At 32.6% G+C, this 18,269-nt stretch overlaps 1 protein-coding gene across 1 annotated transcript in view; it reads right to left on the bottom strand.

The window, feature by feature from the left end:
* Nucleotides 1-18,269, bottom strand: part of LOC129807770 (uncharacterized) — a 48,030-nt gene that overhangs the window by 14,215 nt on the left and 15,546 nt on the right. Inside the window, exons 4-5 of the mRNA XM_055857290.1 lie at nucleotides 4,642-4,818; nucleotides 5-1,145 (exon numbers count right to left, since the gene is read on the bottom strand). Of these exons, the coding sequence (XP_055713265.1) occupies nucleotides 5-1,145; nucleotides 4,642-4,818 (1,318 nt within the window). The remainder of the gene's footprint in view (nucleotides 1-4; nucleotides 1,146-4,641; nucleotides 4,819-18,269) is intronic.

Genomic DNA, 18,269 nt, shown 5'->3' with positions numbered 1-18,269 from the left:
CAGCCGAATACCTTGGGAAGTAGATGGGAACTTCCTCAATCGGGGTTTCCTGCACCTTGTCTTTGCATGAATCCGCATCAGGTTCAGCAGATAGTCCAATATCTTGGGGTCGATGGGGAGTTGTACTAACTGTGCCTGAATCTGAGACATCAAGAGCAGGATCTGAGATATCTGCTGTTGAAATTGCACTGTACATCACTTCACCATCTTCAAGATTATTGAGATTTTCATCTGCAGTGGATTCCCTGGTGGTTGCATTTCCATTAGTGTCCGCACTGGTGATTAATTCATTAGTAGTGGACGCCTCAATCACATTATTGAGACTGTCAATCAACAACTTGGAGATATATCGATCCATCTCCTCCTCAGAATGGTGTCTATTGACCCTTTCAGTGCGTGTGACCGTGGTGGTAGTTGGTGCCCCATTCATATTCTCATCCCCCGTAGCAGAAGTGAGCGTAGTTGTCTCAATTTCAATTCGCAAAGATTCTTCTGAGGGATTGTTATTCTCTTGGGATGTCGGTGTCTCCAGGGAAGTCATGTAGATAAGAACATTCTTCCGACCATTGTTTGTCTGTGGACTCTCCGAAGACAGTGCAGTGGTTGTGGGTGAATCCCTTGCCATCTGACTACTTGTCTCTGTGATTTCACTCTCCAATGCACACCTCATGGAGTCTGTGGCAGCAACTGATGGTGTAGCCATGAGTTTCAGTCGTTTAGGTGATGCCCGAGATGGTGTTCGTCCACTGGCCAGGAAAACACTACTCTGACTGCTGCTACTGCTACTTCCGCTACTATTGTGTGTCCCGTTCAGCTTCTGGCACTCTACACACTGGTGTGTATCGAAGTGGAGTCGTCGCTGTGACCGTCTCAATGGGGGTGACCAACTTCCCGAACGTGACTCCACGAATACCTCGCGTCTCGCGTCACGACCCCAAAATCGCCGGAGCAGGGTGGATTTTCTCATGTCGGTGCTACTGGTGATGGTGGTACGCGACAAATTTGAATCGGAACCACCCCCACGACGACCCGGACCCATTTCGGCCGGCGACCGCATCAAGGGCGAATGGCGGGGAGTTGGGGCCGTTGACGCCACACTCGATTCCTCTTTCGTCTCAAGAGATCTCTGCTGCGATAGCGAATGCCTGATTGAGGGTGGCCAAACATGAAAAAGAAAGTCAGAATTTAATGCTTTTTTTTATGAAGGAATTGTACTTTTAGGACTGTACTTATTTCTTTGCAAATTTAATGGTCTAATAATACATTTAGACTACACTGAGAAAAAAAATGGGGATGCGATTAACTTTTTTTCCTCATAACTTTAACACTTTTTTAGGTGTAAAAATATATCAACATTTTTTAATGTTAATTTTACACCTTTTTAAGGGTAAAATTAACATGAAAAAGGGTAACTTTAACCCCTAATACACCTAAAAAGCATAATATTTACACCGATTTCGGATCAATCCTGCGGGGTAAAATTAACATTTCCGGAATGTTATTTTAAATTTTTCGGATTTCTCTCAGTGTACGAATAGGGGGAGGCTTTCAGGCTTCGCACGTACTCTGACTTCGAACGCATTATATATTGTAATAGCTATTCCACAAAAAATATACAAAATTATTTTACCCTCAAATATTTCCTAAAAAATAACGTAATGAAAAGGTAATTTTTACGTTATTATAATTTAATTACTAACGTGACAATAACGTTTTACTTATGTTTAATTTTTAATTTTGTAACAACAGTTCAAAACAAACAAAACTTGTTAGTGGATCCTTCAAGGATCTCAAATCTGAAATTCGTTCATCCGAGACACGTCTATATTTTAATTAATATAAATTTTTTTTTTGTTAACCAAAATACAAAACCGTATATCCGATTCTAATTACCTTATACTATGCTCAGAAGAATTGGACGAAATTACACATCATTTAAGCATAACATAATTAGCATAGGATAATTAGAACTGGAGATATAACTTTTTTGTACTTTGATAAGGTATTGTGTGTTACCTTCGGACAATTCCAGCTTCGAATAACTCAATATTTTCTCTGTTTCTAATGGATTTAACCGATTTGACCGATTGCTTTTTCAGAAATTTTGAAGCATCGGACTAGCTATTAAAATATAATATCATAATGAGTCAAATTCATTAAAAATAATTATTGAAAATAAAGAATTGTTTGAACTTTGAGTCGTCCAAAGGTAGGGCGCTTTCCTCTAAAAATAAAAAAAAAACTAAAAATCCTATTAAGAATTTAAACGTGTCTCAGATGAATGAATTTCAGTTTTAGGATCCTTAAAAGATTTTCCAAGAAGTTTTGTACGTTTTATTTCAAACATCCACAATAAGGGTAAGTAATTTTTTGCAGTTTTTCCTAAATAGAAAAAAAAAACAATTTTATTGTCGTTTGTAATCATTTTAATGGATCATTTACCCTTAATACCCAATTCTAAATCAAACTTTTTCAATAAATTGTGACTGATGGGAATTTAAAGAAGTTAAGCCATATGGGGTAAGCTTTAAACGGGCTTCAGACTTAAGGTTTAAGCATATGTTCTAACTTCGCTAATTTCTTATGAGTCATGCATTTTGGAAGAAAATTATTTATGATCAAATATTAAGGACAAATGGTTCATGGTCATATTTTGAAAAACCATGAACATAGCTTAATATTTTAAATTTTGACATCAGGAAATTGGGGTAAATCTCGAGTCTTAAAGTCGTATTATGCCCTCGACACACTTACGACTTAAGCCTAGAGATACTTCAGCATAATTATAATAAAAAAAATATATTTGACTAAATTTATATCAGTTTCCGACTAACTGAGCCGTTTTTCTGATTAAGCCGAGAGACGGCTTAATCAGAAACTGATAGAAATGTAATCTAATCATTATTTTGATAGTAATTACATTAAGCCATCTCTCAGCTCGTAAGTCTGTCCAGCCTATTAGATTCCAATTCCAAATAGACTCAGGCAGTAACGATTTATCCCAAACTGTCATACATTGAGGGCTTAGCTTAGGCCCATCGATTAGAGGTCCTTTGCATGAATTTCCTTTACCTAATTTTTTATTGCCAAGTTTTACAGGATAAAAATTCTCGAGGATGAGTCTATTCAAACCCTATCACGGGTTTTAGACTAGAATCTTTTTAGCCCAGTTTCCGAAGGTCCATAAATATTAAATAATAAACCAATTTTAGTGTTTTTTTCCAAATGAAATGAATGATTGGCTTGGTCCCCAATATTCAGCCCCAAATCAAACATTTTCCAAAAATTTTCATTTGATAAGAAATTAGAAAAGATAAGCCCTATGACTAACTCTTATGTGCTGGACACCCTGACATCTTAAGCCGAGAGACGGCTTAACGTAAATATAATCAAAATTATGATTAGATTACATTTCCATCGGTTTCTGACTAAACCATCTCTGGGCTTAGGCCAAGAAACGAATTATCAGAAACTGTTGGGAAATTAGTCTAAGCATTATTTTGATTATAATTACGTTAAGGGTCTTGACAGACCTGAGGATTAGCTCTGAGAGACGGCTTAGCATAATTATATTCGAAATAATAGTTAAACCACATTATTATTATTTTTCACTAAACCGTCTCTCGGCTTAAGTCGTAAGTGTGTCAAGGGCCTAAGCCATCTCTTGGCTTAAGTCATAACCGTAAGTGTGTCCAGCACATCAGATTTTCAGACAGTTAATTCCATTAACAAGTGGTAGAAATCGATTGAGTTTTCTTCTGTATTCAAATATCTTTTCAACAATTTGAAACTCGTCCTAATCGGTAGACCTATACTCTACCTATAATAAACTTGTTAATAGTTTGACTTTGCAAAAATTGTTAGAAAGAATGACACAAGGTCATTGTCATTTATAGATGACGAGTCTGAAAGGAATCACACAATGCGTTTCCGTTTCATTCATTAGAGGTTCATTAGAAACCGGTTTTGGAGTTCAAGACCTTTAAAATAAATTAAAATTCTAATAAGTTTAAATATTATAAAATCGAATATTAATATGACAAATGAGAAATTTTCATCCTTTATTATTCAAACACCTCATTTTGGGCTTTGCAATAATAATTCACGCGAAGGTTAATCATAGAACTGTTCATAAGGATGAGGAGAAAGATTTATAGGTGTGGAGAAAAGGGTCAAAAGAGAGGCAATACTAAAGCTATGAAGTTGAATTTGAATATTACGATGGAGGAGGCAAATGGTCATTTTGTGTTGGTATGTAGAGGAGTATGTTACACCGGAAAAGACGCTATATAAGAACCGGTGCGAAGGGTGAGTGACTTTAGAGTTCTTTGCTCCTTTGTGTAGTGACCACTATATCGATTTGATGTTATGGAAAAAGGTACCCACACTGATCCACCCCATGGATATGGAGAAAATTATTTCATAAACTCTCTCTTTTCTGTGGCACAAATTTGAGCCTGGTCAAATCCAAAAAAAAAAGTGGTGCGTTGAGCAAACAGAGCGGAACTCTTGAAATCCATGTAAGCGAGCAAAAACCACCCTGATTGGATTTTGCAATCACCCGGGAAAATCCATCAGCTATTGATTCGTATTTGCTGCCCTTGGCCACCCCCAAAAATATCCACTTTGGCAAATACTCACTTTCTCATGATAATCTCGGGTACGGAATATCGTCGTCTGAGTAAACCTCCACCATTTGTGGTGACTGCAAAAGTGCCAGAACCCATGGTGTGATACTGATGCCGACAACAATGAAAATCACTCGATACTGTGACCAGATCCCAATCGGATGCTGCAGAAGTTTCGTCACGAAATCCACTGCAAAAGAGACAATAGGAAAAAAATACTGAGACGGAAAATTTAATTTGGACATACAAAAAAAAAATACTTTTGCTCAGTTCTCCGTAACACCATCATATTGGCAATTATAAAAGTTTCATTATCTTTATAGCAAGAGCTGACAAAAAAACTGAAATAAACGTAGTAGAAACAATCAATAGACGAATAATAAAATTGTCCATCAGCAAATAGAAGTTCAGTCTGGGGAAAAAAATGGCCCAAAATTGGATGTAAATTCCAATTCCTCACCTCAATTCAGAAAAATCACATCACTATTCATGAAATTCATCCTGAGGCTATCACACAAGTGAATGTCATCATTGGAGCATTGAATAAAATGGTCAGTAAATCAAAATTGTGCTCCCACAATTTAAACCGCAATCACTCCCCACGCTTTGGCATAGAAATTGGAGTGTTAAATCCTAAATTGATATTAAACAGATCTCTTCAAGTTCAATTTCATATCTCGGAGTGGATTTCCGTTTTAAAAATCGGTTATATGTTAATGAAAGTGAGAATGATTTATGCAAATTACTTCTCTTTTCACAAAGGCAATTTTTCCCAATGAAATTCGAAATAAGCCAGACTTAATAAAAATTCCGTATTACGAAATGTAGATATAGGGAGAGATGATGCAATTCATTTTTTGTCCTTAAAAAAAAATCGAATATTTATCCTGTTCTCAATTTAGAACTTTAAGAGCAGTGAAATTTTCATGCAAATTTAGGCAAAGAAAAAATAATATTGGTTCTTTACTTAAATATTTTACTGGCCAAATTTTATTTTTTAGTGGATGAGTTTAATTTTCACTAACCAACTCCTTAATATTGAGATAAAGAAAACCTTATGATTTACTAAGTTAAATATTTTGTGTCAAATTTTAAGATTATCAATTCCGAATTAGAGAGCCATTTCCATAAATTTGGTTAGCACTTTTTATTCAGCGACTGCTGACCGGTCAGCACAGTTTTGCTGATGGATACAGCAAAAATATAATGAATTAACACCTATTTATTATTATAGTCTACTTTTGTTTCAACTTGTAACCCGGTTAGAGGCCAAACGGTAAGAGATATCGACTTCCGATTTTCGGTAACCCCCCCCCATAAGTCAATATCATTTATGACAGTATTTTTTTCTTTTGTCCTACTATACCCTCCTATCCCTCCAAAATTATGCTTTCTGTTTATTTCGAAAGCGGTTCTTAGACTTTTTTCATTTTCGAACACGGTTTTGAAATAGTCAAGATGAATATTATTTGTCCATTTATGTCCGAAAACATGTCGATACTGAATTTTTGAAGATCAAGTTTTATACCACAGAGAGTTTCTTTTTAACCGATATGCTTAAATTTTGATTTTCTTGAAAGATCTTGACCAGGTTGCGTTGGGCTTAATCGGAAATTAATCGATAAAATACCCGTAAATGATATACCTCTCTCGAATTTACATTTTTATTTGTCCGTATGCTTGCTATTCATGCTAAAATATTCTAAAATGTGCTTTTATTAAGCACTTATTTAATTCAAGAGTAACTTTTTTTTTAATTTGTGAATCAATTTAATCGCTAGTAACGCAGAATGAATGCACTCAAAACCATGCAAAAAAATACTCGTAATACGCGGAGAGATCTCTTTCTTGTGAGTTCTAGCACTCTTCAAAGTTGGGACGCTTTACCATAACTTTTTCTCATGATATAAGATAAAATAATATTTTTTTTAAATAATCAATTAGATTAGATAATGTTTAGGAATCGTGTTACTTAATTTCATACAGTTTGTAACCAAAATAAACAGAGACGAATATTTTTAGAAAGGAATAATAAAATAATTCATGAATATATTTCTATTTAACTTCAAGGCAAGAAAATTAATGTTTTTAAGATATTTGATCATAGATAAGGTCTTTTTTCAAATTTTTAGAAATTTAGAAATATAAATTTTGGAATCTTGCCTTGTAATTTAAAAGAAAAGTGTTTAAGCAATTTAAAATAAATGTGAACTTTATGAAATTTACATCCAACATTTACAGTTTTTGTTTAAAATCGGTTTATTAAAAAGCTGGTACAGTCTAATATATATTATTATTATTGAGGTTGTATAGGCGCGCGACGACTAATATATATTAGAAATTAGAAATAAATCAAAATTGATGGAGTTCCAAATTAACAATTAAAAAAGTACTTTAAGACCGGTTTTTTTCTAAAATTCATGGGAGTGAAATAAACCACTCTGTTAAAAGATATCACTTTTCAAAATATAAATTTCCAAATGCTATAATCTTGAGAAATTGTAGAACGATTTTAAGGTGCATCATTTTATTGAGTCAGTTTATTCTAAGATTTTGTTAAAAATGGTTCATATCCATAGGGTTCTGGCGGATTTTGAAATATTGTTGAAAAACTATTTTTAAAACAATTTAAGAAAAAAATCTTCAAAAACGGTCAAAAATGATGATCAGTTTTGGAATCAGATAAGTAAGTAAGTCATAAGTAAGTAGAACAAACTTAAAAAAAATCCCAGCAAAAATTAAATGAGTACTATTTTGGTAATAATGATTGTATTCTTTTAAAATGTGATAGTAAATTTAATACACTCAGAAAAATAATCGAGTAAAACTTACTCGAATCGATGTTGAATTAACTCTTTTTCGTTGTGATTTTCGATTAACTATATTTTAGAAGTTGATTTTACTTCTATTTAGGTGTAATATTCGGAAGAGTTGTTCTAACTTTTTTTTCCTAAAATTTACATGACAAAAGAGTGTAAATAACTCTTTTTAAGACTGAAAATAACTCGTTTTAAGAGCTAAAATAACTCGTTTCAAGAGTTAAAAAAATCATTTTTTAGATAACTCTTTCAAATCCCAAAATGAATTAATTTTGCAATTGTATGTTTTGTCTTTATTTTATCATTTTGTTTATTAATATTTTATTGACCTCAAGTTCCCTATGTTCCAAGTTGACCTCAAGTTCCATATGTTCCATGCGAAATATCACATATGATGCACGCACATATCTTCATGAAACACTGTAAGGCATATTTCTAGTTGATGTTCCATATGTAAAATTTCATCTTGACTGAAGTATATGCTTAAGTGTTTTCGTTTCCAGATTATACTTCAGTCAAGAAGATTTTCGTGTGACGAAGGAAAATCTTCTTGACTGAAGTATATTCTTAAAACGAAAACACTTTAGCATATACTTCAGTCGAGATGAAATTTTTACATCGAAAAACAGTAATAATTACATCGATATTCGAGGAATTAATTCAACTCGCACGAAGAGTTGTTTCAACTCTATTTACTAAAATTAACAACGAAAGAGAGTAACAATTACATTGATATTCGCAGAGTTAATTCAACTCTGCTAGAGAGTTGTTTTAACTTTTTAGGTTTTTTCTTAGTGTAGCAATAAGAGGCTTTATCCAACTATATTCTCGCGAAAATCTAAGATTAATTTTAGTAAATTATTTCCGATTTGACTTAAAAACGCAACAATTCTATTAAAGAAAAAAACCATAAAGTGTAGAATCCACCTCATTTCTTTTCATTCAAGCCTTAAAATGTTTTATTTTTCTTCATAAATTTTCAATTTAGAGTATTAAACTTCAAACCACAAAGAAAATAAAATAACCTACGGGATAGAAGGTTCACATGCGAACTTATATGTTTCTTTTATCAATTACAACTGAATACAAGTCTTAAGTGTTTGAAATGACTTATCGAATTTTCATTACAGTTAAAAATGTTCACTTTACAATCTTTAAATTTTTCCATGAAGAGTGTCTAAATAAATAAAAGACAAAAGAGGTATTTTTCCTTACATGAACAATTTCAAATCATAATGGAAAATATTTGGAAAATGGAATGTAAATAGGGAGTTCCTTTTATTAATCCTATTAAAGGAATAATTACTAGAAACATGCAATAGTCTGGCGGTTTTTTTCTCTCATTTCTTCACACTTTACATTCAGAATTTAAACAGCAGGTTATACAAGAATAAATATTAGTTATTTTTTATTTGTGAGAGAATGTTTAAGTTTGATAACGTATTTTTACACCTGAAATCTTAAGAGGTGCGGAAAAGTTTCCAAGTAGCCAGTAAAATAAAATGAGGCGAGCTTCCGAGTGGAAGAATTCGAGGAAAATGTGCTAATTTTCGTAGAAGGAAAACTTACATTTTCGTAAAAATACTCGGTGAGGTGTTTGCTTGTGGTATTATTGTTCCAGAAAAGAGAACATGAGATGTTCATTTGGTCAAATAGAGTCACTTGAATTTTTTTCATTGTGTCCCCAATAGAGAGTGTCTGATGATGACTTTAAACAAATTTTTAGACATATACACTCACTGATGTGTTATCAAAATGAATATAATCTGCAAATTGCGTCAATTGTAACGGTTATTTTGGTAGCAAAATTTTTCGGGTAATTTTCCTCTTATGCCACAAGAACACTTCTTCGAAACAAATAGCTTTATGTGGGGTATAATAATTGGCGAAATACGTGTTCACTGTTTGAAATCTTAAGATCAACTGACGTAGGTTGGGGATTTATACGAACATTTGAAGCAATCTCATCGTGGAGATTTACTAATGAAAATACACTCAAAGACAATTTGCAGAGTGATGATGTCGATCGGAGAGTGATTAGCGTCCATAATCATCTGTTAACTCCACTCAGGCACCTATTATCACGTCCATCCTTCACTGGACAATCACACACCGGCTGCACATCTCCCTCTCTCTCAGCCAATATTTTTTTTCTTGGTAATTGTGCAAATTGTAGAGCACATGACCAATCGATGAAGAAGAAATAGAAACAATCAATATTTTCTACCTCACTTTAGAACTCAATAACAGGCAAGGGTGTGTGAAATTTTCTACAATTTCCCAAGAGTTGCAAATATAAAATTCGAAACGGTTTTGGTCAGTAGATAAACAGTTTGGTCACTAAAAATTCCATTTTGGCCAGGCCAGTTTAAAATTAAAAAGAAAACAGATGTTCTTTTAAATCAAACTAACAATGCCAAGATGATTCCTAATTTCTTAATCATCAAATTATCTTGATCATCTGATCATATTTACTGTCCATTTTTACGAAAATATTCTCTAATCTACTACAGTATAAATTATTAATAGTGAGCTGATTAATTGTATTTCCCTCAATTAAAGCTTGGTTGCGGCTGCCACCGACTTATCAAACCGATCTCATTAGGTAAACTGCGGAAATCACTGATTCATAAATCGTATATGCCATAAATTTGTATCAGTTTTGCAGAACACACACAGGGTAAGTGTGCCAAATTCCAGCCAGCTTGCAATTCCGGCCACCTTTTTTGTTCCTCGAATTTTCATGAATTTTTAGTTTTTGCAGAGATTATACAACGCAAAAGAATAACAAAAAATGTAGCTTCGACAAACGAGATGATGTGAAAAGGACATTTGAAGAATTCCCGAAGGTCAAGGAACTATGAGAATGAAGGTGGCCGAAATAGGGCACCAAAACTATGTCTATATTTTTATTCATTTTAAAATGTATTAAGAATGATTTTAAAGTAAATAAAGACGATAAACTGTCTACAAGGTTCTAAGCATCACTCCTTAAGTAGAAGGAATGAAAAAAATCAATTTCTATTAATTATATTACATTTCAAACATGAGACTTTGGCGCTTCCATGCAACTATGCCGAAATTTGGCACACTTACCCTATAGGAAAGAATGTCAGCTTGGCCAAAAGACACGTGTTGCTGACACTGAGATTTGTGAGGGTGGGAGGATAGATAGCAAACTGAATAGAATGAAAGTAGTACCTCAAAGGGGTCTTAAGCAGAACCGAGTGGAAAGAGATGGGGACCAAGAGAGGTAGAAAAAACTTTCTTACATTAAAAGTTCACTGTAGGGCAAAGGAATTATTCTACACTGAGAGAGAAATCCGAAAAAGTTAAAATAACATTCCGGAAATGTTAATTTTACCCTACAGAATTGAACCAAAATCGATGTATATATTACCCATTTCAGGTGTATTAGGGGTTAAAATTACCCTTTATCTTGTTAATTTTACCCTTAAAAATGTGTAAAATTCACATTAAAAAATGTTGATATATTTTTACACCTAAAAATTGTTAAAGTTCTGAGGAAAAAAAGTCAATCGCACCCTCTTTTTTTGTCAGTGTAATAACCCATCACTGACTGAGAGAAATCCGAAAAACTTAAAATAATATTCCAGAAATGTTAATTTTACCCTGCCATATATATCCGAAATCGGTGTAAATATTACCCTTTTTAGGTGTATTATGGGTTAAAGTTATTCTTTTTCATGTTAATTTTACACTTAAAAAGGTGTAAAATTAACATTAAAAAATGTTGATATATTTTTACACCTAAAAATTGTTAAAGTTCTGAGGAAAAAAAAGTTAATCGCACCCTCTTTTTTTTGTCAGTGTAATAACCCATAGAATCCATGGAATCACTTGAAAGATTTTGTTACTTATCTCAAATGGAATCAATTATAAAGAAACCGATATAAACAAATGGAGTGAAAGAATCGGTAAAGTGTTGCCATAATGTTGTAAATGTGGGTGATTTTGACATCCCGCTGTTCGTAAGCTTTTCTTTATTTTTGGAACTTAAGGATGGTCTTTACCGATCCGATCTACTTTGTCTGATCAGTAAAGATCATCATAAAAGAAATTAAAAAAAAAAACTTACGAAGTCATCCGCAGAGGATAGTCACCCGTATTTACGGTACGCAAATCTGAACACAAAAATTAACAGAATTACAAATGGAATAATTGGGAATCACGGAATATCGCGTTATCATTACTAGAATCGTACACTGAGAAAAAAACGGGGGTGCGATTAACTTTTTTTCCTCATAACTTTAACACTTTTTAGGTGTAAAAATATATCAACATTTTTTAATGTTAATTTTACACCTTTTTAAGTGTAAAATTAACATGAAGAAGGGTAACTTTAACCTCTAATACACCTAAAAAGCATAATATTTACACCAATTTCGGATCAATATTACAGGGTAAAATAAGCATTTCCAGAATGTTATTTTAACTTTTTCGTATTTTTCTCAGTGTAGAATTTTGGATTAAATATTTTTTTGGGGACCATATACAACAACGGAATACCAACATACATTTTCGGTTTTAGTGTAACTTAATCGGTTCGGATTTTCCTTCTAATACTGGTTCTAGTAATAATTGAAAATCATATTAATTAATTTTATAACAAAAGCCTGATAAGAAAAATCGGACTTAGAATAACCAGTAAAATATCAGCAAGTAGGGGAGACTGGGGCAAAGTTTGTCAAAATGCATATTTAATTCTTTCACGAGCTCTGAGAAAACTTAAAGGTTTTATAATGAGCATATTCTTATAGGAAATTTACTGCTCTACAACATTGCAGAACACTATTTTCCTCTATCTCGAAAGAAATGTGATTTTCGAATCATTTTCTAAAAGTCAATTTTAGATTCTCAAAATTGCTGGGGCAAATTTTGCCAGTCTTCGGATAATTTGTGATGTTTTACTCTCGCAAACGGTAAAAATATCAAATAGACAAATTTTTATAGGAAATTTATTCCTGTACAACTTTGTCGAAGATAATTTTTCTCTATCTTAACGAGAAAGTGCTTAAATTGAGCTAATCAGTATTGATATTTTCAGTAAGGCAAATATTCCAAAAATAGGGCTCAAAATTCCATTATTTTTTATTTTACAATTCTTCCTCGAATCCCTTAAAACATTGTAAGTTTAAGAAGGTTCATGAAGGCTATCTATAATAAAAATTTCAAGCCTCAGTCTCTTTTATTTTAGAAAATAGTGAATATTGAAATTTTCGTTTTGACAAATTTGCCCCAGTCTCCCCTACTTGGATTAAACTTAAACAAATATTTCAGTGAACATGTGAATAAATGTTCGCTGGTACAGATATAGATACTGGACTTTTTTTTATTCTTCACCATCAGACGGAACACAAGGAACTGATAATGTAAATGAATTGTGTCCATGGCCGGCTTAACGCTAATTAACCTCCAGAGCAAATGTATTGGTAAAGCTCTTTCACAAGTTTGTAAATTTAAAACATTTATTCGATGCCTAAATTAACAATTTCTTACAATTTGATTTACATTTTGATTTAACCCTTTCAGGACGAGGGGCCACGGGCACCGGTGAACTAAAAAAAAAATGTTTTTTTGGCTTGCCGGGATCTTGAAATTTTTGGATCCTGATATTTTTTGGTATGAGGATTAATAAATAAACCAGAACCCCGGGATCCCGAAAGTCTTAAATATTGCGATCCTGAAATCTCAGTTAATCTGCCCGGAAATTTCAAGCCCCTATAATTTCATGGTTCCGGGGTTTTCGGGAATCCGGGATATCTGGGATCTTAAATCTTCCCGAATATTAGTCAAGAATTGAAAAATTATGAAATTATGCTAAATGAACTCTGTGAAAATATTAGTATTAAATTAGATTAGATAAATTTGTATCGTGTTTATTTTACTGAATTAGAAATATAGGGGAGACCAGGGCAGAATAGCCACAAAATGAAATTTTTCTTTGCATTTAATTTGTAATAGTTATTTGAAACAGACCGATAAATATTTCAGTGAATAGAAAGAGATTTAATGACTCTGAATAAATAATAGTTTACTCAATATTCTTTCTAAGCAAAATTATAACATCCCACTGTCTTATTCCAGCCGGTCTCCTCTACCAATGCTAACTATTTCCATAAGGTTCCTTTGAAAATTATAGGGCACATTTAGGCTTACATTTTACCCATTTTTCTGTCAGTCAGTAATGCCCTAAACACACTTACGACTTAAGCCGAGAGACGACTTAATGGAAAATGATGGAAATGTAGTTTGACCATTTCTAATATAATTACGCTAAGCCATCTCTCGGCTAATCCTCAGGTCTGTCAAGGCCCTAAGTCTATTAAAATCCAAGACATTTTGGTTTATACCCGAAAATTAAATTTATTCTTATTGATATATATTTCCCGCATTACGCCCCCAAATTCAGTTCCAAATCGAATTTGCAGTCATTACACGTTAGCTCACATTCAGAATCTCAATTAAAATAAGTTACTCTAGGCTTATCAATAAATTTTCTTTTCATACATTTTTTCCCGAAAATGTAAATAAACTTTTAAACTTTTGTGGTGCTTATCGAGAATGTTTTAGAAATAATTATCAAAAAGAATTAGAAAGGAAGAAAAAGTTTCGCTGCTTGAGACACTTTCAGGTAGTTGAACTTCAAAGTCGAGGTTGAAGAATTGTGTTTCCATGCACGAATTTGCAAATATAGTACTATTTCTGGAAAATACCATAAAATATGTGCAAAAATACCTCTGTCTCACCTGAAAAGTCTTTTAAGAGATAAAGTGAATAATAAATATCTCATGCATCTGTCTGAGATTAAGAGAATTCTCGAATTAAGGGTAAACAATCTTACGTCAGTTGAACACGCTATATGGGACTCCTTGTCTTTTGCCACGAGAAAATTCAACTTTAGAAGTGTTTTAAAGCAAATATTTGCTTTTTGACTTATTCAATAAATATCTCACGTGACTTTTTCTTTTTTTTTGTTGTCTTCCTCTCGGCGAATGTGCGTGGGTCGGGAAGGCGCCATTAAAGGAATTAACGGAAGAAGATATACCTTTTGTGCGCTGTGTCCTTCGTCAATTTCAGTCTCAATGCCTGAGCGTGTCTCTGTCAATTTGGGCGGTAGGGGAGAAAAATAAAGACACTCAAGTGGTAGAAGGAAGAGGAGCTCACGAAAAGTGAGCATATATGGGAATTTCGATGATCTCAAGGGAGCATCTTCAAGTCAGGTGGAAATAAATCGTCAAGATTGATAAGTCCCGTCACCGGATTCGCCAATTTACGTCTGTTACTTCCCAAATTTTCACTTAAATTTCATCTTGGAAAAAGAAAAATCACAAATAGAAAGTGATGGGAGGCTCCGTGCGATATTTTTTTGGGCATATCACTCAGGAAAATTGCAAGCGTGAGCCATTTATCAGTGTTTTGAGGTGACATCACAAATATTTTCCACAAATTTCACTCTTCATTGATTATATGAGACACGTTAAAAATAGCTCATCACGAATTTCACAGTAAACTATTCAACTAAAATCAAGCAAAATATTTACTATTTACTAATTAGTCTATGATGCTAATGTGTACTTTTACCAGACATGGCATGAATTTATGCTTTTTCCAAGGAAAAAAATATTTTAAGAAAAACTATAGGAAAGTTTGATGTTAAGAATGAACCATCGAAAATGGTAGTTTAAGGTGGTGGCATGACTTATGGCTGTCTCGCAATATAATTTCAAAGAACCACAAAATTATAGTAATATATTTCGTTTACTAAAATTGAACCTGAAGATTTTCTTCAATATTAAGATATAGAATAAAATTAATCAAAGGAAAATATTTTACTGAAAGAAAAGTTATTTAAAATGTGTTAAATATTTAAGATATTTGTTTTACACTTGCAAATTTCTAAACCACAATTTCATAATATTGATAATCATAATCGTTTTATTTTAACCATAACAAAAATTTTCTTTACTACTTGATTTTGAAGATGTGTTAAATAAAAATAGAAAATGTAGGTAGGGAGAAGTGGAGCACCTTTATATTGTGGCAGTAATAAAATGATTGCAAAATATACAATCAGTAAAGGAACTTTCCATAAATTCCATCATTTTCGTCTTGGAATTTGATTAATAGCTTTCAGTAAAAGAAACGTAAGGAAAAGTGGGGCACCTTTGAAATTAGGCCTTTTTCTCCTAATTTTGAATAGAATTGGACGTTACTGTGATACAATTTGGGTTCATAAACCAATTGCGAAGTTAAATTATATTGATAAGCCTTTATTGTTTTTTAAATAGGATAAAAAAACAATTTCAAAGGTGCCCCACTCCCACTTTAAAAAATCATCTTTCATCCTTCAAAATCATCTTTCTGAGCAGTCAAATCGATTAGTTAATTTTTCGACTACGAGAATAGACACAAACTTGCGACTTTCATAGTGTAAATTACGCAATTAGGGGAAACTGGGGCACCACCAAAAAGGGTAGCGCCAAACACTGCCATTTTTTAATCAGATATCCGACTTCTAAGGACAAGACCTATAGGAATTTATAGGCACTATAAGGATGCTTGTCTACTGAAGAAATGGTTGAGATAGTCCAAGTAGTTAAGAAATAAAAATTAGTGTTTGGTGCTACCCCGTGTTTGGTGGTGCCCCAGTTTCCCCTATATACTTTTACAATAAAGTCCTATGAAATTCACAAAAGGTTTTTTGACTTCAAAAGTTTTCACAATAATGTTACAAGTTTGTTACGAAAAGAATCACTTATCCAATTGGAGATCAAAAAATTCCAATAGTGTAAATAATAGCCTTTTACACTATTAGGTGGGACCGGGGAAGATTTAGCCACGGATGGTATTATACAGTGGGATGTTATAGCCTGCCTTCGAAGGAATATTGAGAAAACCACTCTATATTCTGAATATATATTTCCCTAACTATTCAGTGAAATAGTTATCAGCCTGATACAAACCTTTTTTTTACAAATTATATACAATGAAAAATTTCATTTGCTAGCTAATCTGCCCCGGTCTCTCCTAAACTTTTTTACTACTGAAAATTTGCATTTACTATTCGTAATTTCATTACGATTAAAAATAATACGGCATAGAATACTTGCTTAGGTGTAAGTAAAACATTACAGTTTGAGTATAGTTAAAAAAAAACTAAAATTACATTTTAGTTAAGATCATTAATGTCCAGCAAAAAATAATAGATTACAAATATAACAGTTACGCAATTACAAACAAGTCATGAGTATACATAAATATAAAATCCTAGTTTTTCACAATTTTAACTCCTTTAGGGTGACTGGGGTACCGGTATTACCAAAAATAAGTCTTGCGATTGAGAATCATTTCGAGAATCAAGATACTCGTATTTCAGATTTTGTGTTATGAAGATTGGTTTTTACGTTCTAGAAAGATAATAATTTTGTGACACTTGTAAAAACGAAAGGATCAAATTGGATCATATTTGATCCTTTTCAAAAGGATGGATCGTATTTGATCTTTTTAAAGGATCACTAGTGTCTCTTCAAATTTTATATGCACATTTATCACGTCAGATTACGTTTAATCGTAAACTTATTCCTCATATCATATGTCCCTCGCCTGAGCGAATACCAAAGATGACTTTTTCATTGTTTTTAATCATTTATTCCGGAGATAAATAAGTGTCAAAACAGGGATACTTTCAAAGGATCCTCGGTGATCCTTTCATTTTTATCAGTGGATACTTTTAATTTGTGCTCCAGATTATCAAAATCGGTTACACAGACTCGGAGGTATGCTGTTGTTAAATTCGTTATATTTTAACTTTTATAAATCCGGTTTTATTGAAGTAAACCTACAAATTTTTTGTCAATGTATCATCCAATAAAATAAGGAAAAAAAATCAAATATAGGGAAGAGTGGCGAGCCTTTGAATATTGCCTTTTTTTCTTTATTCCTAAAGGAAAATATCTATTCTAATAAGTATTTTCTTTATTATTAATTTTATATTAATTTATTTTATTAATAAATAGAATTTTTACTTAAAAAATCAATATTTAAATACTGACGATGTTCGAAAGATGAGCTTCTTCTCCTCTATAGTAATCATTTTGTATTCTATAATTCTGATAATTCTTAAAAAAAAAAGTTAATTTTCTTTAAAAATCTTACTTTTTTAATATTTATTATACGTTTTTGAGGAAAATTACATGCTAAACTTCCTTAATGAATCTTCTGAGTTATTTTAAATTTTGAACATTGGAAATTATTGGACATTCCTAAGTCCTAACCCTCACGTACTTCCAGGTTTTAAAACAAAATATTAGATTTCATTCAGCGCTAGACAATATTATTAATATTATTAAACACTAGAAAATGATTTTGTAAAGAATCTTAACTATGAAATTTTATTCAAAACTGATTTTCATCCAGTTTAATAAAATGAATTGCAGAACCTAAACTAAAGATAATAGTTTTAATGAGCAAAACTGGAGCTCTTGGGACATGAAAATTTCAGCTCACTTATCAGCTGGCTCTTCCTGATATTACCCCACCTTCCCCTAATTCTGACATTCCCTGTTTTTCTTGCTTTATGTGAGGATACCAGTTCAAGGATGTGTGTTGTAAAGTCGCGGTAAAGCTCACTGAATGTGATTCGGATTCGAACATCGTTAATGTTAAACGGCGACATAATCATAATAATTTTTTAAATAAAATATTCAAAAATTGGGAAGCGTTTTCTTGATTATCCATTGATTTCAGAATTTATCTTATCTTGTTTATATGAGGTAATCTGCAAATCAAGAAATTACGT

The sequence above is a fragment of the Phlebotomus papatasi genome, chromosome 1 (assembly GCF_024763615.1).
Source record: "Phlebotomus papatasi isolate M1 chromosome 1, Ppap_2.1, whole genome shotgun sequence".
Classification (NCBI taxonomy): Eukaryota; Metazoa; Arthropoda; class Insecta; order Diptera; family Psychodidae; genus Phlebotomus; species Phlebotomus papatasi.
The sequence above is the reverse complement of the archived record's forward strand: the minus strand, read 5'-3'. Positions and strand labels throughout refer to the sequence as shown.